This window comes from Copidosoma floridanum, unplaced genomic scaffold (genome assembly GCF_036245765.1).
Source record: "Copidosoma floridanum isolate Cflo_tuat_1 unplaced genomic scaffold, Cflo_Japanese_pri ptg000015l, whole genome shotgun sequence".
In the NCBI taxonomy this organism is placed as follows: Eukaryota; Metazoa; Arthropoda; class Insecta; order Hymenoptera; family Encyrtidae; genus Copidosoma; species Copidosoma floridanum.
This window is the reverse complement of record NW_028321892.1, coordinates 4,529,485-4,548,247: the sequence shown is the minus strand read 5'-3', so window position 1 is coordinate 4,548,247 and position 18,763 is coordinate 4,529,485. Positions and strand designations below refer to the sequence as shown.

The 18,763-nt window shown below is 37.2% G+C and overlaps 1 protein-coding gene across 1 annotated transcript; it reads left to right on the top strand.

The window, feature by feature from the left end:
* Positions 1–11,048: 11,048 nt before the first annotated feature.
* Positions 11,049–14,139, top strand: LOC149374719 (uncharacterized). Its single transcript, XM_089592272.1, has 5 exons — positions 11,049–11,174; positions 12,350–12,466; positions 12,538–12,987; positions 13,076–13,340; positions 14,069–14,139. Exons 1-5 carry the CDS (start codon positions 11,049–11,051, stop codon positions 14,137–14,139), a joined length of 1,029 nt encoding a protein of 342 aa, XP_089448398.1.
* The last annotated feature ends 4,624 nt before the right edge of the window (positions 14,140–18,763 follow it).

Genomic DNA, 18,763 nt, shown 5'->3' with positions numbered 1-18,763 from the left:
TATATTATTTAAGCGCAGTCCACACATTTCTACAGATTCATCGGGAGAGTTTGTACTGATTTCTTTAAATGCGAGGTTTTTCCTTATGTAAACAACTATGCCTCCCCCTGGTGCGTAAAGGCGATCTTTTCTGAACGTAACAAATCCCACAATGTTGAGGTCAAGCTCTGGTTTAAGCCAGGACTCTACACATATAATTATATCTAGATTAACAGAGATGTTTTTCAATTCAAGAAATTTCGTATTGATGCTTTGAGCATTCCAAAAAAGTATTTTGGGGGGGGGAGGCATAGTTTAAGTCTGTACAAGAGTTCGACATTTTTATGATTTTTTTTTTTTTTTTTTTTTTCTTTTCTTACTTAAGCTTGACTAGCTATGGAGCCAGAAGTTGCTGCCAGCGTAAAAGCAGTCACTCTGGCTGCCATCCGAGTCTAATGCGCTATCTGAGCAGAGCTGTTTTACATATTTGTTTATGCGCGCTTTTAAGTTACGACTTTCAATGAGTTGGTTCATCTTGCTTAAAAGGATACTTAATGAGCCTAAATCATGGGTGTATTTTTGGGCTATTACAGCTGATTGGGTCCTAGGTTTTCCGTAGAGATCCAGCAGTAGATGTGATAACTTGTCGAAGTCCAATTCGCAGTTATTTTCCTCACTGTTGATTAGGTCCTTGGCTGGTAAGAGCTGAGCACATATTTCCTCAATGTCAGGATTAGTTCTTGATGGGTCAGCCTTAAGTTTCAAGGGACTACCATCCTTTGCGCTCTTTTTTTTGGTGGCTTATTTCTGTCCTCTTTTGAGTGACTGGAGTTAGCTAGTGATGGCCTTTTGTTTAATTTTATTGGCAGGGCAGTAAAATTTAGATCCAGGTTGTCCTTTTGAGCTTTCCATTGGGTTTGAGGATTTGGAGGTGGTAGGCTTGAACTGATCCCTAAAGTTGGGGTGATTTTTTCTTTCCCGGGTGGGGGTAACTTCCACTGGGGCAGCTTTTTTCAAGTTGGTGATAGATGGTAGCTCCGGATTGATGTTAGTACCACCATTTAACAGTTCCTGAGAGTTGGCTAAGGCTGTAAGACTACTGGGGTTATCTGTGGTCTGATTTAGGGTAGCTCCTTCTTTGCAATATCTTGCCAGATGTCCCTCTTGGAAACACAGCACACATGTCATTTTGGATGATGACAAATATATGTTGTAAGTTATGCCATCATGAGAGATCTGGATGCTTGAGGGTATGTTATTCTCAGAGTCAGGATGGACAAATACTTGCCTTTTAAAGCTGACCCAGTATGTAAATCCTGGTAAATTTATACCTGATTTGACATGTTGAATATTAGACACTGTTTTAATGTTCAGTCTTTCAAGTTCCTTCTCAATAACTAAGTTGGGAACGCACAGTTGCACATTAGAGATGATAACCCTGACAGATCTTGAATTGAGAGGCCTTATCGGTAAAATAGAATTGCCAACAGTTAGCTTGGCTTCTTTTGAAGTCAGTTCGTTTACCAGATCTTTGCTGGTGAGGTAGAAACATACTCTTCCTTGGGCAATTCGAGAGAAACCAAGCACATCCGTAGGGTTGATTAATTCAGCGATTGCTAGAGCATAATCTTTGATCGGATATCCGTCGACCGCGTCAACCACGATCGCCTGGTCTCTGGTTGGGTATCGTGAGTGTTGGGTAGCAGCTCTGTACGATTAGGCGTTGTTCTCGGTTGGGAGCATTGTAGGTTATGTTGTGCTCGCCCCTGTAGTCAGAGGCGATAGCACCAAACGTTTATTAAATACAAAGTTCTTGCAAACTTCCAGCAGTCCAGAGATTAGCTCCCAATAGCTGTGAAGCCATATGAGTCACTAATATTAGATAGTTTCGAGAATAACCGGATTCACAGAGAACTCGCGAAGCTTGTCACTCCATTCACCACCGTGGCCTCTGTATATGTATATATATATATATCCCAACTACAGCTATATAACTATATGATCGCGTATATCATAGCGAAAACAAGCGACGAGTCTTTCTCGCTATATTTACTTTTTAAACAAGGTCTTAGAAATTATAGGAAAAATGGAGAAAAAAAAGATTTTACATCTAATATTTATAAAATAAAAAACCTATTCTTTCATGTTACAATTCTCTGTTATATCTGAAAGTTTAAAATAGGCCAACCTTATTATTTTTTGAAAATTAAATCATACAAATAAATGCTTACGCAATTGTAAGCTCAGACTTTCATAGCATTTATTTTTTAGTTCTTCCTGTACTTTGGATTCTTGTATAGTACTGTGTATCAAAGAAAGTACGTTGAAAAAATATTTAAATTAAAACATTTTTTGAGGTTGACAGTATGACTATAAGAACCTTAAATATAAATTGTTATTTTTACTTATAATCGATATGATCTGTAGGCCAAGCTCTGGAGTGTATCAATGAACATACGTGACTCCGGATTGTACAAGGTCCGAAGTTTGAATAGCTGAGATGACTAGGGCTTATGCCTCCGGTGACATATTTTGGCAATTTGGGGGTTACATTCAATTGCCGTTAGATTTTTTTTTTAAATATAATTCAGTATTCTGTTGGAATTTCTTATTGTAACTTTCGTTTTCATTTATTAATATTGTCAACACTTTTTTTTCGGGCACGTCAAAAAATTTTATTTATAATACTGACTCTATTAAATAATTTATTACGTTCAGAGAGAGGTATAGTTTGCAAGGCTATTTTATAATTTCATAATACTAAACAAATAATTTTTAAGGTTTATGAATGAAATGTATACGTTTTCAAACTTCCAAGAAATTGTAAGCATCCAGTTTACGAGAGAGAATAGCCAAAGGCCCAAAAAATTTACTTTCGTTTTAATGATATCGATAACAATTATTACCAGTAAATTTCTACAATAGTATTTTTTTTAATTTAAAAAAATGCGTGCTCAATATTTTTATGCTGTTAGCACAAAGATTAAAATTATGTAAAATCCTGCAATTTAAGTTGCACTTTTAGTTCTGGCAACCTTTTGATTAGTAATTGTTTCTGTTATGCAATACATGATGCCTAGCATAAATTAATCTAATTGTTTGTATGTGATAGAATTAATCATCAAAATGCAGGGTAGTTAAATCTCTTTTGTTCAATTATCATAGAATTATATATATATATATAGAAGTATATAGTTTTGTTTGATGATGAGTTACCAAATTTTTTTACATAAATCAGGTGTACTTTTAGATTTTGTTGATAGATTTAATTTTGCAAGCTTTTAAATTTTTGTTTTCTTTTACTTACAGTGGCTTTGATAAATGCACACCAACTTTTATATTATTAAAATTGATACAGCAATTCCCTTATTTGTTATATCAATTTAATGTTCAAAACGATTTTATTTTATACAGCACAAACTGCTTAGTTTTTATTTTTCTTCATTTCGTAAGGTTTTTAGATCTTTTTTTTCGTCAAATAATTTTATTTTAATATGAAAAATATTATGCTTCTCTTAACAGATTTAACTAGTCTAATGTTTTAACCTTATCTGCTTTAAAACGCTTATTTGAAAATTTTTTTTATTTTTTTTACTGCTGAGGAAGCAGTAAAATATTTCTGGGTAGCGATTTAAAGTGTTAGATAATTGTGTGAGTTTTTCCAATGTTTTGCACTGTACATTTTTTTAGTGGTAACATTATACTTTCTTATATAAGCAATTATGTGAAAAAATAAGCTTAAATTCTTTTTTTGTATGATAGAAATTTCTGTAGAAAATTGAAAATTTCAATTAACAAGTCATTAGAAGTTTTTGAGAAATAAAAAATTTTTTGAAATGGCGTTATATTTTATTTAAAAAAAAAAATAACTTTATAATCTTTTAGGATGGTAATAATTAGGATTTGTTCATGTCTTAGATCGTAATGAAAGTTTAACCATTTACATCAAATGTCAGAAATGTAGTTGTACTTTTAAAAATGATTTTTTGGGTGAGCACAAGAAAAAGTCTCTTTTGAGAGTAAAAGGAAATAAGCAGCCTTTTCAGATTTTTAGAGAACATAGAGCTTTTTTAACCTACGTGACAAGAAAGAGTATTTTTGACTAATTTTTTTTCCCCGATGATAATGTGGCAGTCTATATGTAGTTATAAATATAAAAAACTAAATCATTATATTAATAATTTGAACTATAATCACCAGGTAATAAAAGGCGCTTACTTCATCATCATTCAACTAACAAAGCAGTAATTGATAACACCAGCAACAATTAAGGTAACGTGGAGTACTTTCTGGCGCATCAATAAAGCAATAATTTGTATTGATAAAGTAGATCGTAAATACTTTGTATCATTTGGCAATAAAATTTGGTATTATTAATAAATGTTTGATTAATTATTCAACAACATGGCCAGTAAGTAACCTATGTGACATAGAGATTAACCACAGTGTTAATAAGTTGTGCTTAATTAATTTACGCATATATACATACATACTTCTATTGCCAACTTAAAGTTAAAGGACAAAAAATTTACTTAAAGAGGCCCTTTTTTTTCTCTTAATGTAAGAAAGCTCTTTCATGTCTTCTATATAAATTAACCTGTTAATAAAATCATAATAATTATCACATTAAAGTAAAATTATCCTATTAAAAAAGAACTCTTATGAAATGTGCGAAAATAGAAAATGTGATTTTTTCGTACTGAATATAATAAGATATTATTACGAATTTAATTAAGATTACAAGTTAGAAAATTGTTCTATCAATCTTGTTGAAATACTTAACTTGACTGCATAAATCAAAAGAAAAAAGAATTGTTTTATTGTTAAAAATAAAACTGTATAAGGTGTGGCAAAATAAAAAAAAATTTATTGTTTGAATTTTCACTAAGTAAAATTAATGTTTGTATAAGAATGTTTTTTTCACCTGAATGATACTACAATCTGCTTGAAAAAATTAAGAAATCGTCAAGAGGTACGACAACTTTAAAAAGCTATGACGATTGTTTTTCCCAAGCCATCGTAACAATATAAAAAAGTAATCCTTCTGAGTCCTGAATCATTGACATCGGTCGAAAAGTCTGAGATAACACGCATGCGACCATACGAATACACACATAAAGATTTATATGACCTAGCAAGTATTTAATTAGTTATCGATGTTACTATCATTCAAATTGTTACCTTTAAAATTATAAAATAGCCTTGCAGACTATGATTATTAACGTAATAAATTATTTAATAGAGTAAGTATTAAAAATAAAATTTTCTTGACGTGCCCAAAAAAAAGTGTTGACAATATTCATCAATCAAAATGAAAGTTAAAATAAGAAATTAAAACAGAACACTGGATTATATTAAGAAAAAAAAAAGTTTTACGGCAATTGCAATTGAACCCCAAATTGCCAAAATATGTCATCGGAGCCATAAGCCCTAGCCATCTCAGCTATTCAAACTTCGGACCTTGTACAATCCGGAGTCACATATGTTCATTGATACACTCCAGAGCTTGGCCTACAGATCATATCGATTATAAGTAAAATTAATAATTGATATTTAAGGTTCTTATTGTCATACTGTCAACTTCAAAAGATATTTTAATTTAAATTTACTTTTTCAACGTACTTTCTTTGATACACAGTACTATACAAAAATCCAAAGTACAGGAAGAACTACAAAATAAATGCTATGAAATCTGAGCTTACAATTTCGTAAGCATTTATTTGTATGATTCAATTTTTAAACAATAATGTGGCTAGCCTCTTTTAAACTTTCAGATGTTACAGAGAATTGTAAAATAAAAGAACAAATTTTTTATTTTATAAATACAAGATGTAAAATCTTTTTTTCTCTATTTCCCCTTAATTTCTAAGACCTTGTTTAAGAAGTAAGTATAGCGAGAAAGACTCGTCGCTTGCTTTCGCTATGATATACGCGATTATATAGTTATATAGCTGTAGTTGGCATTTCCATGCACCACTCCTCTCTCCGTAGGCACACATTCAGTATACCCTTTCCACGCGTCTCCAAAGTATGTGCTAACGTGTCCATTTCCACGCGAATCCATAGGCACACACTTGGTGTGTCCCCTCCACGCTTCTTAAATAAAAAAAGAAATATGGGCGCCTGGTTCGACCGCTTGGCCGCGACGGGGTGCTCGAAATAGTGGCCAAAAGTGAACTCGTGCCGTAGCATTGCAGTCAGCAATCTTTCTACTAATCTCTGTTCTTGTGTACATCATCCTGTGCAATTGTATTTAATTGATACAAACAAATTATTCTTATAATAGTCGCAACGCTTTAATAATTACTTTGAAAAATATGTTTAGACGTTATGAGCGGCTACCCATAGCACGCATGCCACCTCGAATACACGAAACCTGCAGCCCTGGTAAATGCATGAAGCATGCATACTGGCTGTACGACGTGCACTTTTCAAGCAATGCTTGCAGTGTGCGCTCAGAAATTACTGCAGCTGGACGTCAGAGTTCTTGCATGCGTGCTCGAGGCCGTGCTCCACACTGCGGTCATAGTGCCGTAACGATGCTATCGGGGAAGAAAAAAGGCCTGCCATGGCTTTCTGTACATAAAGAGATGTTCTCTATGTTCTCTGCCTACTCTCCCATAAGGTAAAAGTACTAATGCTGGAACGATTTTTTTGTGAAATTTTGTTTTAAAATTCATACAAAATTACATGTAGAAGATAACATGAGCATTTAAACTCTTGTTGATATATTTTGCTGCCTACTTATTAAATACATTTTTTAGTAAATTGTATCTCAACAAAAAATAATTTTAATTTGATAAAAACTTACTATGTCATGTTGTACCTAACGTGAAACACCATTGGGAATGCATGTCCTAATAGTGGTTCGTGATGTCCCAATGGTAAAACGTACATGTCATTTAAATAAAATCTATGTGTTTCACCAACAGGACATGGTTATGTTTTGAATTGTACTTATAATAGTCGTATAATAAACAGTCATTTTAATAAGCTTTTGATGTCATTGTAATGCAATTAAAGATGAATGATAAGTTTTTTGGATGTAATAAGACACCACTTTAGAAATCTGCAACGAATTTTTTAAAGATAACGTTCTCAAACGTTTATTAGTTATTGACTGTTCTACCATTGGGACAGAATTAAAAAGTGTGTTCCAGCATTAGTACTTTTACCACTGTTTATTAATCAATTTAGATCAATTTATCAATAAAGTAATTATGTAATAAACTAGTTTTTTAGTTAAATTATTTTTTTTTAACTTAGAAACTAGTGTACTACAGTAAATCATATTCCGTACGTAAAAACAAATATTTGTGTGTTAATCATCAATGTGTTGCTTTTACAATAAAGAGAAAAATAACTGTTTATACAATATTTTTACTTTTTTTCAATTTTAAAAAAGTTTTGAAAAAACTTTTAATTTTATTGTATAAATAAAATAGTTTATTTTTACTCTGTTTTATTCTTTCATAGTTTTTTTGTTCGTAGTTAAGGGGATTTTCTATTTGCTTGTCGCTTTAATTATTCATAATAAATATCGTCCGATGCCTCGTACGAAGTCTAGCCTTATTCACATTTTCTCTTTTCAATAAACATTGGAAAATCTGAATAAGGAAAGACTTCATTCAAGGCGTCGAGTTGCTCTACTACTTGAGCTACTGAGGAGCTGTACATTCACTCGCGCTGTAAGTTAAAATAAGTTTTTCATTCTTAATTCTTAGAGCTGTCTTCCACTGATCTAAACTTACGGTGCGGGTGAATGTACAGCTCCTCGATAGCTCAAGTGGTAGAGCAAAAGTCTAGTAAACAGGAGGTTTTGTGTTCGATCCGCACCCGGGGAGGATATATTTTTCATTCTTATTTATTGCTTAAGGAAATTTTCTTGAAAAAGAAACTATGTGGTTGAGTATTATAAGTTTTAAGTATATTGGATATTCAAAAAAGGGCATGTATGAAGGATATAGAGTGCTTGTATTGAAAGTGCCGCTATCTATGCATATGCACCTCTTGATACAATGATTTAGATGTATTAAAATTTAGTTGTATACTATTGGTCGTATTAATTTTTAATTTACCAACAAGCATAAGAGTCACAGAACTACTTTATTGAGCTTCAGTGAAAGACGGCTCTAAAAATTAAGAATGAGAAGCTTATCTAAACTTACAGTGCGAGTGAATGTACAGCTCCTCCGTAGCTCAAGTGGTAGAGCAACTGTCTAGTAAGCAGGCAGTTATGATTTCGATCTGCACTCGGGGAGGATATTTTTCTTATTCTTATTTATTTCTTAAGAAAAACTTTCTTAAAAAAGAAATTATGTGGTTTAGTAATATGAGTCTTAAGTATATTGTATATTGTTAGGATAAGAGTGAGGGACGATTACAAGTCGTAATTTCGCGCGTTCATTGCTGCTAGTTTTGAGACTTCGAGGGCTAGTAATAGATTGAAAATATTGAAATATTTTTGGCTCTTCCAGAAGTACTAGTTTCATTTCTCTCTTTCTCTAGCCACTGAAGACGCTTTTAATGTCCTGTACCGGAAAATCGAGACTCAAAAACTCTCTCTTGCTGCGTGGCTGGTGAACTGCGAACACGTGTAATCTCTATTAGAGAGTATTGTCTCCAGCAGACAAATAGACTGTTCCTATTATAAAGCCGAAATTTAAGAATTGCTGATGGCCTGCTCTGTGATTGATCGTCATTATGGTTCCGTCGATTGCTCATTGAAAATTACACATAAAATCTGCGTTGTTTTGTAGAGGTTGCTAGAGGTTAATTTTCATTATTTACATCATTGTTCAATTCGAATGGTAAATATACCTTAATCTAGTTGCTATTTTATAAAATTGTTATGCTTTTGTTTCTGTTATTTTCAAATATATGAGTTAACATTATTTTTAACGGTGCATCTTTCATTTGTTTTTTGCATGTTAAACTTTCACTGCCTTTGTATTATTACTCGTAAAAATGCTCTATAATTCTTTTAAGATTCTATTAAGAATCGAGCCAAATCGAAAATTTTGATAGCAGAGAGCTCAGATCAATGGTTTTTTATTGTTACACACTTGTCAAAAACAAAAAAAAAAAAAACGCCTGTTATTGATAAAAGTACTAAAATATTTGTCTTCGTCGCATATTACACAGTTGTGGATGGCCATATTCAAATGTCATTTACCACGAGATTAAAAGAGTAGTGACGGACGGTGAGTCTTGCTATATTTTCACAGAGCTGAAATAAGGAGATGATGACATTCAGCTAAAGGTGAAAGGTTGACAGTGGTTCCTATACGGGTTATTGGCCATTGCATCGGCACTGATCGACTGGTCCTCTTTGTGTGACTATTCGCATTGTTGCGCATCGGCTTTCTTCTCTCCAAGCCAAGGAGACGGGTTTGGAGCTGCTTCAATGCCAACTTCCCCTGGTGTGGAAAAAAAAAAGATAATACTATAAACGGGTGCCTGGGTGGACACGGTGTGTTCTTTGCCCTTTCATTGAGCTTAGCACTGGCTGCGGTCATCAGCAGCTGTTCAGCAGTGCGAGCGGTGAGAGGAGTGGGCGCGGCTTGTTCAGGTAAATAAAAGTAGTCTAATTTTTTTACTCCTTATCTGGCGCGATTATCTGAGCAGCTCTCTTGGGTTGTTGAATATATGATAATTGTTTTTTTTTTTTTTCATTTTTCTTTTTTTTATTGAAAGTTGAAATGCCAAGAAACGTATGACAGCTGTATAAATCATAAGTTGCGTTATATTATAAAGTGACGAGTTCTTCCGAATATTTAAGGAAAAGAGGCGAGGAAAAAATGACAATAGGGCAAGCCGGACAATAGAGCAGAATTCATAGCACAGCATAATTTTATAGTAGAAGGTCAATTGATACCCGAAGATCATGATTATTTTAAAAAGAACGTAATTGATATTCTTTATGAATCGTATATTATGTCCATTGGGGATTTATCTGATTATGTGAAAAATTTAGAAAGGCTGCCACAGCCCCTGATACCACTGAATTATGGGAATGATCAGAGCGTAGCAGCGATTGATCGTAGTAGTCTGCCAAGCTTACAAGTACCAATTTTTTCGAGAAAATACGAAGATTAGGAATCGTTTAAGACATTATTCACGTTAATCGTGATTAGCCGGGAAATGTCTAAAGCTGCAAAGTTCCAGCATTTAATGTCCGCAGTTCAAGGGGCCGCCGCGCAGCGTTTTAATGGCCTAGAGATCATGGACTCGAATTTTGATGTTGCCTGAGATAAGTTAACTCGACAATATGATAACGTTAAGCTCCGATTAGCGAAACGTATAGAGAATGAGATAAACTTGCCTTCAGTCAGACCATGAAATTTGCCTGATCTGAACGAGTTGTTAGACCGCGTGAAAGAATCGCTGCGCACGTTAAAGGATCTAGGACACCCAGACGACGATGTGTATATAGTTCACTATATTGTTTGGAAGCTTGATGCCGATACTCGAGAAAGGTGGCAATCATCTCAGGAGCCAAATTTGGCATTTTCGAAGTATAAGGAGATTGTTAATTTTTTCGAAAGACGCATATAAGCGCTTGAGCAGGCTCACACTCCGTCAGATCCCTACGAGTCGCGCTTGCGGGGGGGAAGAATATACGAAAGGATGAAGGAAACGACAAGCGCGTATCGGCAAATGCGGCGCAGTGTGAAATAAGTAAAGCAACTACCGCATGCGTGATTTGTAAGGCAAATCATTTACTGCAGAGGTGTCAAAAGTTTAGGTTCATGACACCATCTCAGCGTTTCAAAATTCGCAGACGCAAAAAACTTTGTTTAAACTGCCTTCAGAACTCACATTTTACCGCGCAGTGCCCGTCTGAAAGAAGATGCGATAAGTGCAATAAATGGCAACATACTAAGCTACATTTTGAGATATCAAGTGCTAAGTCAGGTGAGAATAATATTAAAGGGTTAAAACAAACAGAATGTAATAGGAATGATTTAGCGGACCAATCAGTGGCTGCGAACTCGGTCTCGGTGGGAGGTTCGGTGTTATTGGCAACGGCAAGAGTGTTAATAGCCGACGATCATGGTAATTCGGTAATGGTGAGAGCCCTGATTGATTCAGGTGCCGAGAGATCGTTTGTAGCTCAGAGAGTATTGTCCGGCTTGAATGTAGAGCAAAGGAAGGTCTCCGTGGCTATATCTGGAGTTGGTACAGAAATACCGGTACGTGCACAAGGTGAAGAAGAGCTAATTGTTCGCTTCGATAAGGATAGGGATAGCAGTTTTCGATTAGTGGCTATAGTGTTAGATAAATTGACACAGTACACGCCCTCAAATGCGAGAGAAAAGTCGACTTGGACGCATTTGAAGGGATTATTATTGGCCGACCCATTTTTTTGCAGTGTTTATAGAATCGACTGCATTCTGGGGTGGATGTGTATGCCCAGGTGATGATGGAGGGATTGGTACGTGGACTAATCGGCACACCAGTGGCCCAAAGGACCATTTTTGGATGGATTTTAACCAGTGAGGTATCTGTTGTGAATTCCCATCGGGAAAAATCGGTGCGGGTTTTTTATACGTATTCAGAGCCCTCATTGACACAGCAGTTAACGCGATTTTGGGAGATCGAGGAGATAAATAAACCTCGAACGTTGTCACCAAAAGACGGATACTGCAAAGAATTTTTTAAGAGCACAATATATAGAATGTCTGAAGGAAGATACGTGGTGAGTCTTCCGTTTTTAAAACGGCTGAAAAAGTCTGATTCGAGAAAAATCGCCGTGTAGTGTCTGATGGGTTCAGAACGAAAAAATCGGAAAAAAATGCCCTATCAGTAGCCTTTGAAAGTTTTATGGACGAATATAGAGATTTGGGGCACATGAAATTGATTCGAGGGAATGAAGTACATTCACAGAATACTTACTATACACCGCATCACGCAGTTTTCAGACAAGATAATCTGAAGAAAATCCGAGTGGTTTTCAACACCTCTCAGAAAACTTCAGATGGTTAGTCGTTGAATGACAGAATGTTCGCTGCGCCGAAACTATAGGCGGATATGATAGCCATGATCACTCGTTGGCGATTTCAGAGGTATTTTTTTGGCCACTGATATTATAAAAATGCATCGTCAAATTTTAGTAAGCTGGAGAGACGCGAATTGGCAACGGATCGTATGGAGATCAGAGGGTACAGAGGCCGTTGATGACTACCGACTGTTGACGGTCACATGTGGCACGGCTTTGGCTCCATTTTTGGCATTGAGAGTGCTGAAACAATTGGCTCAGAATGGTTGATACAAGTTTCTGGAAGCTGCATGGCTGTTGAACCATCAAGTATGTGTAGATGATATATTTTGTGGTGCGGATGATTTGGAAAGCGCGTTACACCGACAGGATCAGATGGAGCAGCTTCTCAGGTTGGCTGGAATGGCTCTCGGAGAGTGGTCAGCAAACGATTCATCACTGCTGGAGGGGCTTGAATCAATGCTGACCTCGGAGATTGCTGTCAGAGTAAAAGAAGCTGTGTCCACCTTAGGACTTAAATGAAGTCCAGGATCTGATATATTTTTTTTTAATTTGAGGCTTATAATATAACTAAAGTAGTAACAAAGCGAATTAAACTGTTGGAAATTTCGAAACTTGATCCCTTGGGTTATTTCACCCCAGTGCTTGTTGCTGCTAAGATTGTATTGCAGAACGTATGTTTGGCTGGAAGTTACTGGGATGAACTGCTATCAGAAGAGCTGTTGATGCGATGGATCAGTTTCTTTTCATCGCTGTCTAGACTTGAGAATATCCAAATACCAAGATGGCTGGGTGGTTCCGAGAGAAGCCCCTGGTGCTTGCATGGGTTCGGAGACGCGTTGCAGCGAGCGCATGCGGCTGCTATCTATGCTGTGTTTCCGGGAAAAAACCCAAGTGCTGATCATGGCCAAGACACGCGTTGTGCCGCTCAAAGTGCAGACGCTGCCACGCTTAGAGTTGTGCTGGGCATTGCTACTGGTGCACGTGGCAAAGAGCATGATCCCATAGCTTGAAGCCCTGCCTGGGTGCGTTCAGTTTTGGTCAGACTCAAAGGTGGTTCTCGATTGGCTGAAGTCTCATCCATCACGTTGGCAGACCTTTGTGGCCAACTGCGTAAGCAAAACAATCACTGAGTTTTCAGAAGCAGTGTGGCAACATATCAGGTCGGCAGATCATCCGGCTGACTACGCCACGAGAGTTTTTTCACCAGAACAGCTGTTAGAAAGTTCGCTAGGGTGGCGGGGTCCAGCTTGGTTGAGTCGGCTGGAGTCTGAATGTCTGCAACCGACAGAATCGGTCGAGGGTGCGGATCCAGCGGTTTATGCGCACGTGGTGATGGAGAGCAAACCGGAGTCAAGTGGTAATAAAAACTTTGAGGAACGAGATTTAAGCAGAGAGAGCGATCTATTGGGGCATTGACTACTGAGGAATACATGTGGGAGCGGACAGCGGGTTATAAACTTATACAGTCTCTATTTTCATCACGAGAAGCAGAGCATGCTCAAAGGGAGACTGCTGTCAACACGCAACGAATTAATTTGTCTCACGCCATTCATCTATGAGAAAGGGCTCATTTGAGTAAGAGGATGCCTAAGAAATTCAGGACTACCGTACAAAGAAACTCATCCTATCATTCTGCTCGGAAGGAGTTGATAGTGCGACGACTAATCGAGCACGCACATCTCATCACTATGCACGGTAGCATCTAGGCCATACTGTGTTATTGGAGCCGACAATTCTGGATAGTTCAAGGTCGATGAGTGGCGAATGAAGTACTTCATCGATGCGTGATATGTGCGAGATATTAACAAGTAAGCGCACAGCAACAAATGGATCCGTTAACAGCCGTAAGACTGCAACCCCAGAGTCCGTTCACCATCACAGGCATTGATTATGCCAGCCCGGTTCCAGTGCTATTTTCGAAAGGGAGGGGAGCAAAAAGCAATAAAGGATGTATTGCTATCTTCGTATGCCATGTCACCAGGGCTGTTCATATCGAGGTTGTATCAGACTTATCCACGTCAGCTTTTTTAACCGCTCATTCGAGGTTTGTTGCTCACAGGGGCTATTGCTCTATGCTATTTTCAGATAACGGTACAACATTCAAGGGCGCATCACGCGAGTTGGACGCGTTGTTCAAGGCGTCCTCCAAGCAATAAAGAGACGTTGTGTTACGCGTTGCGGCGCAAGGAACGACGTGGAAATTCATACCACCGCGTGCGCCCCACTTTGGGGGCCTCTGGAAGGCCACGGTGTGAAGTTTCAAGCACCATTTTCGTCGTGTTCTTGGAAATGTTACCCTGACGTTTGAGGAGTTAAGCACATTTACTGCAAAGATTAAGGTCTGTCTGAACTCGAGGCCGCTGTGTGCGTTGAGCCGTAAGGCTACGGATGAGGTCGCTTTGACGCCTGGTCATTTTTTGATGGGTTCTGCTTTACTCTCGTAACCGGAACCATACCAAGAGTCTAAGGAACCTATGCGGATAAGCAGCTGGTGAACTCTATCACATGACAGTCGGAATGTTTTTTGGTCCCGATACTGAAAAGAAGTTCTGCAACAGATGCAGCAACAGAACCGTTAGTTTTGGCCCTCCACGAATTTGGCAATCAGTGATATTATTTAAATAAAAGACGAGTAAGGTCCTCAAGCGCGATAGCCGTTAGCGCGAGTTGAAAAGTTGTACACAGGGGATGATACGTTTGTTCGCATGGTCGGATTAAAAACCGCAAATTCTTATTACGTTCGACCTATAGCAAAATTATTAAAATTGCCTGTGGATAATGAGGCCGAATAGTTCTATCAAAGTTTAAATGGCTTAGACGAGTTAGAAAAATAATTAAAAAGAGCATAGAAATAAAAATAGTAAATATGCAAGGCCCTAGGATCATTTATACATGTGTAGAGAATGATAGGCTCTATAAACCTAAACTTTTGAAACAGCACACATTTTCTAATCAAAGTTTGTAAAAAGTAATTACTCTATTTTTTAACAGATTTTGAAAAGCTTGGTTTTATCTTAAATTGGCATAGTTATAATCCGAACAACGATAGATATTTTTTTTTTTTTTTTTTCAACTGAACTAAGTCAGATTCTTATTATTCTGCTGACAAGATACAGCAAAAAGCGGTGGTAATGTTAAGATAAGAGTGAGAGGCGACTACAAATCGTAACTTCACGCGTTCACTGCTGCTAGTTTTGAGACTGAGAGGGCAAGTAATAGATTGAACATATTGAAATATTTTTGGCTCTTCCAGAAGTACTAGTTTTCTTTCTCTCTTTCTCGAGCCACTGAAGACGCTTTTAATGTGCTGTTCCGGAAAGTCGAGACTCAGCAACTCTCTCTTGCTGCGTGGCTGGCGAACTGCGAAGACGTGTAATCTTAATAAGAGAGCATTAAGTCTCCAGCAAACAAATCGACCGTTTCTATTGTAAAGCCTAAATTTAAGAATTGCTGATGGCCTGCTCTATAATTAATCGTCAGTATAATTTCGTCAATTGCTCATTGAAAATTACACGTAAAATCTGCGTTGTTTTGTAGGGATTGCTTAAGATTAATTCTCATTATTTACGTAATTGTTCAGTTCAAATAATAAATATGCTTTTATCAAGTTGCTTTTTTATGAATTGTTATGCTATTGTTTCTGTTATTTTTAAATGTATGAGTTTACATTATTTTCAACAGTGCATCAGTCATTTGTTTTTTGTATGTTAAACTTTCACTGCCTTCGTATTATTACTCGCAAAAATGCTCTTTAATTCTTTTTAAATTCTCACAAGAATCCAGCCACAGTGAACATTTGTTAATAAAAAAGGGCATGTATGGAGAATATAGAGTGCTTGTATGAAAGGTGTCTCAATCTATGCACATGAACCTCTTGATACAATGATTTAGATGTATCAACATTTGCTTGTATACTATTGGTCATATTAATTTTTTAATTCATCGACAAATAGAAAAGCCACATAACTACTTTATTAAGCTTAGGTGAAAGACAGCTGTAAAAATTAAGAATGAAAAACTTATCTAAACTTACGGTGCGAGTAAATGTACAGCTTATCAGTAGCTCAAGTGGTAAAGCAACTGTCTAGTGAACAGAACGTTTTGTGTTCGATCCGCACTTAGGAAGGATATTTTTCTCATTATTATTTATTTCTTAAGAAAATTTTTTTGAAAAAAAAACTATGTGGTTAAGTATTATGAGTCTTAAGTATATTAGATATTGAAAAAAGGGCATGTATGGAGGATATAGTGTAGATACCAAATTACGCTCAAATTTAGTATTCTCAGCAAAGCAACTTTTTTTTGTGGCCCTCGGACCACAACACGTTTCAGATGGCTGCTGTCATCCTGGGCAGGCACAAGTCAGCACACATGAACAGCAACGCAGTCAGAAATTCAGGTGGCAAAAGCGGACAATCAGAGAGTCGATTGTGTAATTAGGTCAATTATATCAGCCAAAAGTGCCTGTGAAAAGAGAATAGCACCCCGAACCACATTCCTAGACGGAAAGAACATCAGTATAACGACGACATGACACTTCAGAGCGGGATATGACAACAACTACGTATGGTACCTGGTGGACAACCTGTAGAATAAGGGGATATGATGTTGCAAATAAAAAAAAAAAAAAAACCATAACACAAAAATATTTATTTAAATTCCACTCTTCATTATAGACTTATCAACTGTATATATATATTTTTGCTTGGTTTGCTGTGTCCTACAAGATATCTTTGTCGTCATGGCAGATGTTCCCAGGAGGAAGTTTCAATTCCTCCCAGGCGCCAACTTCGACGCTGACATATATGACAGAACCGTGGCATTCGCACCCCAACAACCGTCCGCTCATATGTCCAGGTTCCCTGACCCAGATAAAAAGCTGTACTACTGCCACAAGAAGTTCTGGCGGTCCCGATAGCATATTCTGGGCCGCCTTTAGCTGTTCATCCCCAGGTGTGCGCACAATTAGCGCAAATGAATTTCCTCCCAGACAGTTCGTCACATAAGCTACAGGACCATCCTCGAAGTCAATGGTGACCAAGCGAAGTAAGAGCCTGCCCAGCTGGCGTGGAAGTGCCAACGAACACTCTCGCCATACTTTAATGACGCACTGAAAACCGAAATGAAATAAACGTGTAAACAGTTGGAAAAAAAAAACTTGTATCCGTATAGCATTATATTATACGACATATCATTTACGACTAATGATATGTAAGGATAGTAACGAAGAATTCCAATATACCACGGAATATTTAAAAACCTTTGTAATATGTTCTAAGGTAACCTCGTAGAACGTAGAATAAAAAAAAGCAATAGCAGTTACCTGCATATAAGTAATTTGAAAAGCGCACTCTTGTATCAAAGCGTTTAGCAAGACGTCATTGTCATTACTAGTATTCTTAACATTATTATCATTTTGTATCAAACAAACAATTATATTATCCAACTTCTTTTAAAAAGAAAGCACGTATACTTTTAATGCATATGTACAACCTCACTTTGCCCCCTGGTTGCTTTTTGTTATTTTTTGTCGTTTACAAGGGCGCCTGAGGGTGAGGGCCTATGACTATCGGACATATCATGGTCGTGGCCCGGTGCAGCCAGTCTACGCCCATGGCTTGCGCTTTTAAGCGCAAGCTCAGCGTTTACGAGCCAAGCGCCCAAGCGTTCGACAGCAGCCAGATCGCAAAGCCGAGTCAGCACTCAGGTGCAAAGCTTGGATTAGCCCTGGACATGAAGAGATGTCTGCCCAATTTTCATGGGAATCCGGAGGAGGACCCAGGGCCTGGAAAGAGCGGTTGTGCTACGAGCTTTTCGAGTGATTGTAGTGTTTCCTCATATTCGATTAAAATAAAGGAGTGTCAACCTAACTAGTGTCTCTGCCATGGCTTAAGCCCCTATGTAACAGGCTCATTTTTTGGAACAAGTGGAACAAGCAGTTGTCGTCTGATTCAGTAAGGTCGGGTCGTATTATGAGTTCCAGCCAGGGTTTACTACAGGTGTTTGCTTATGAACTTATAATCTTAGGTAATTCTGTTAATTTTGTCTTAGTTGCAACCTGCGTTTTTTTGAGCGTATAGCATCTGAAAATGTTGACGAGTGCCTGTTGACGCATTTTCTCTGAGACGGTTTCCTTTGGCATCCTACCGTTGGCTGTCTGTCACCCAAATATTCTCACGTATCATAACTTGAATCGCATGGTACTTACCCTGTTTCAATTCGTGTGTGGCTTTAATTATGTTCTTTTCTGTGTGTTGATAATTTTTTATAATAGGGAAACTTCTTGATACTGTCCCCGTTCATTATTACTTGTTCTTCCCATATATCCATTCTTGCACCTTGCTAGCTTTCTTGTGTTTTTATTTCCTCTATTTTTACAGATAAGTTTACTGCTTTCCATAGCTTACCACTTTAAACCTTACTCGCTAATTCTCTCCAATCCGACTTTCTTTGTGGCTCTTGAGGTGAGTGTATATTATCGTTCTGACTTGAATGTCTCTCGTCGACTCTGACTTCCTCAATCTATTGTGTTGAATTGAATTCTTTCTCTTTTATCTGTTTCTTTTGAATCACTGTTATTTTTTCTGTAGTATCTAAATAGTTTGACTCTTCGCCATGAACGTTGTACTTTGGCGATGGGGCTATGCGAGCCGTGTGAGGTGTTGCTTTGCTTTTTCGTCTGGTAAGACGAACTCTTCTAATGGCGTGCTTGTTGCTTGAACTTCGGTATTTATGAAACTTCCGTCTAGGGAGAATCCTGCTATTTTATCTGACTCAGAT

Bases quoted from the DNA above. Each gene is read 5' to 3' on its own strand.
- LOC149374719 (XM_089592272.1), top strand. From the start codon at position 11,049: ATGGTGAGAGCCCTGATTGATTCAGGTGCCGAGAGATCGTTTGTAGCT. The intron at 12,467-12,537 runs GTAAAAGAAGCT...TTTTAATTTGAG, and splicing joins CCTCGGAGATTGCTGTCAGA to GCTTATAATATAACTAAAGT. The intron at 12,988-13,075 runs GCTTGAAGCCCT...TCACGTTGGCAG, and splicing joins GCAAAGAGCATGATCCCATA to ACCTTTGTGGCCAACTGCGT.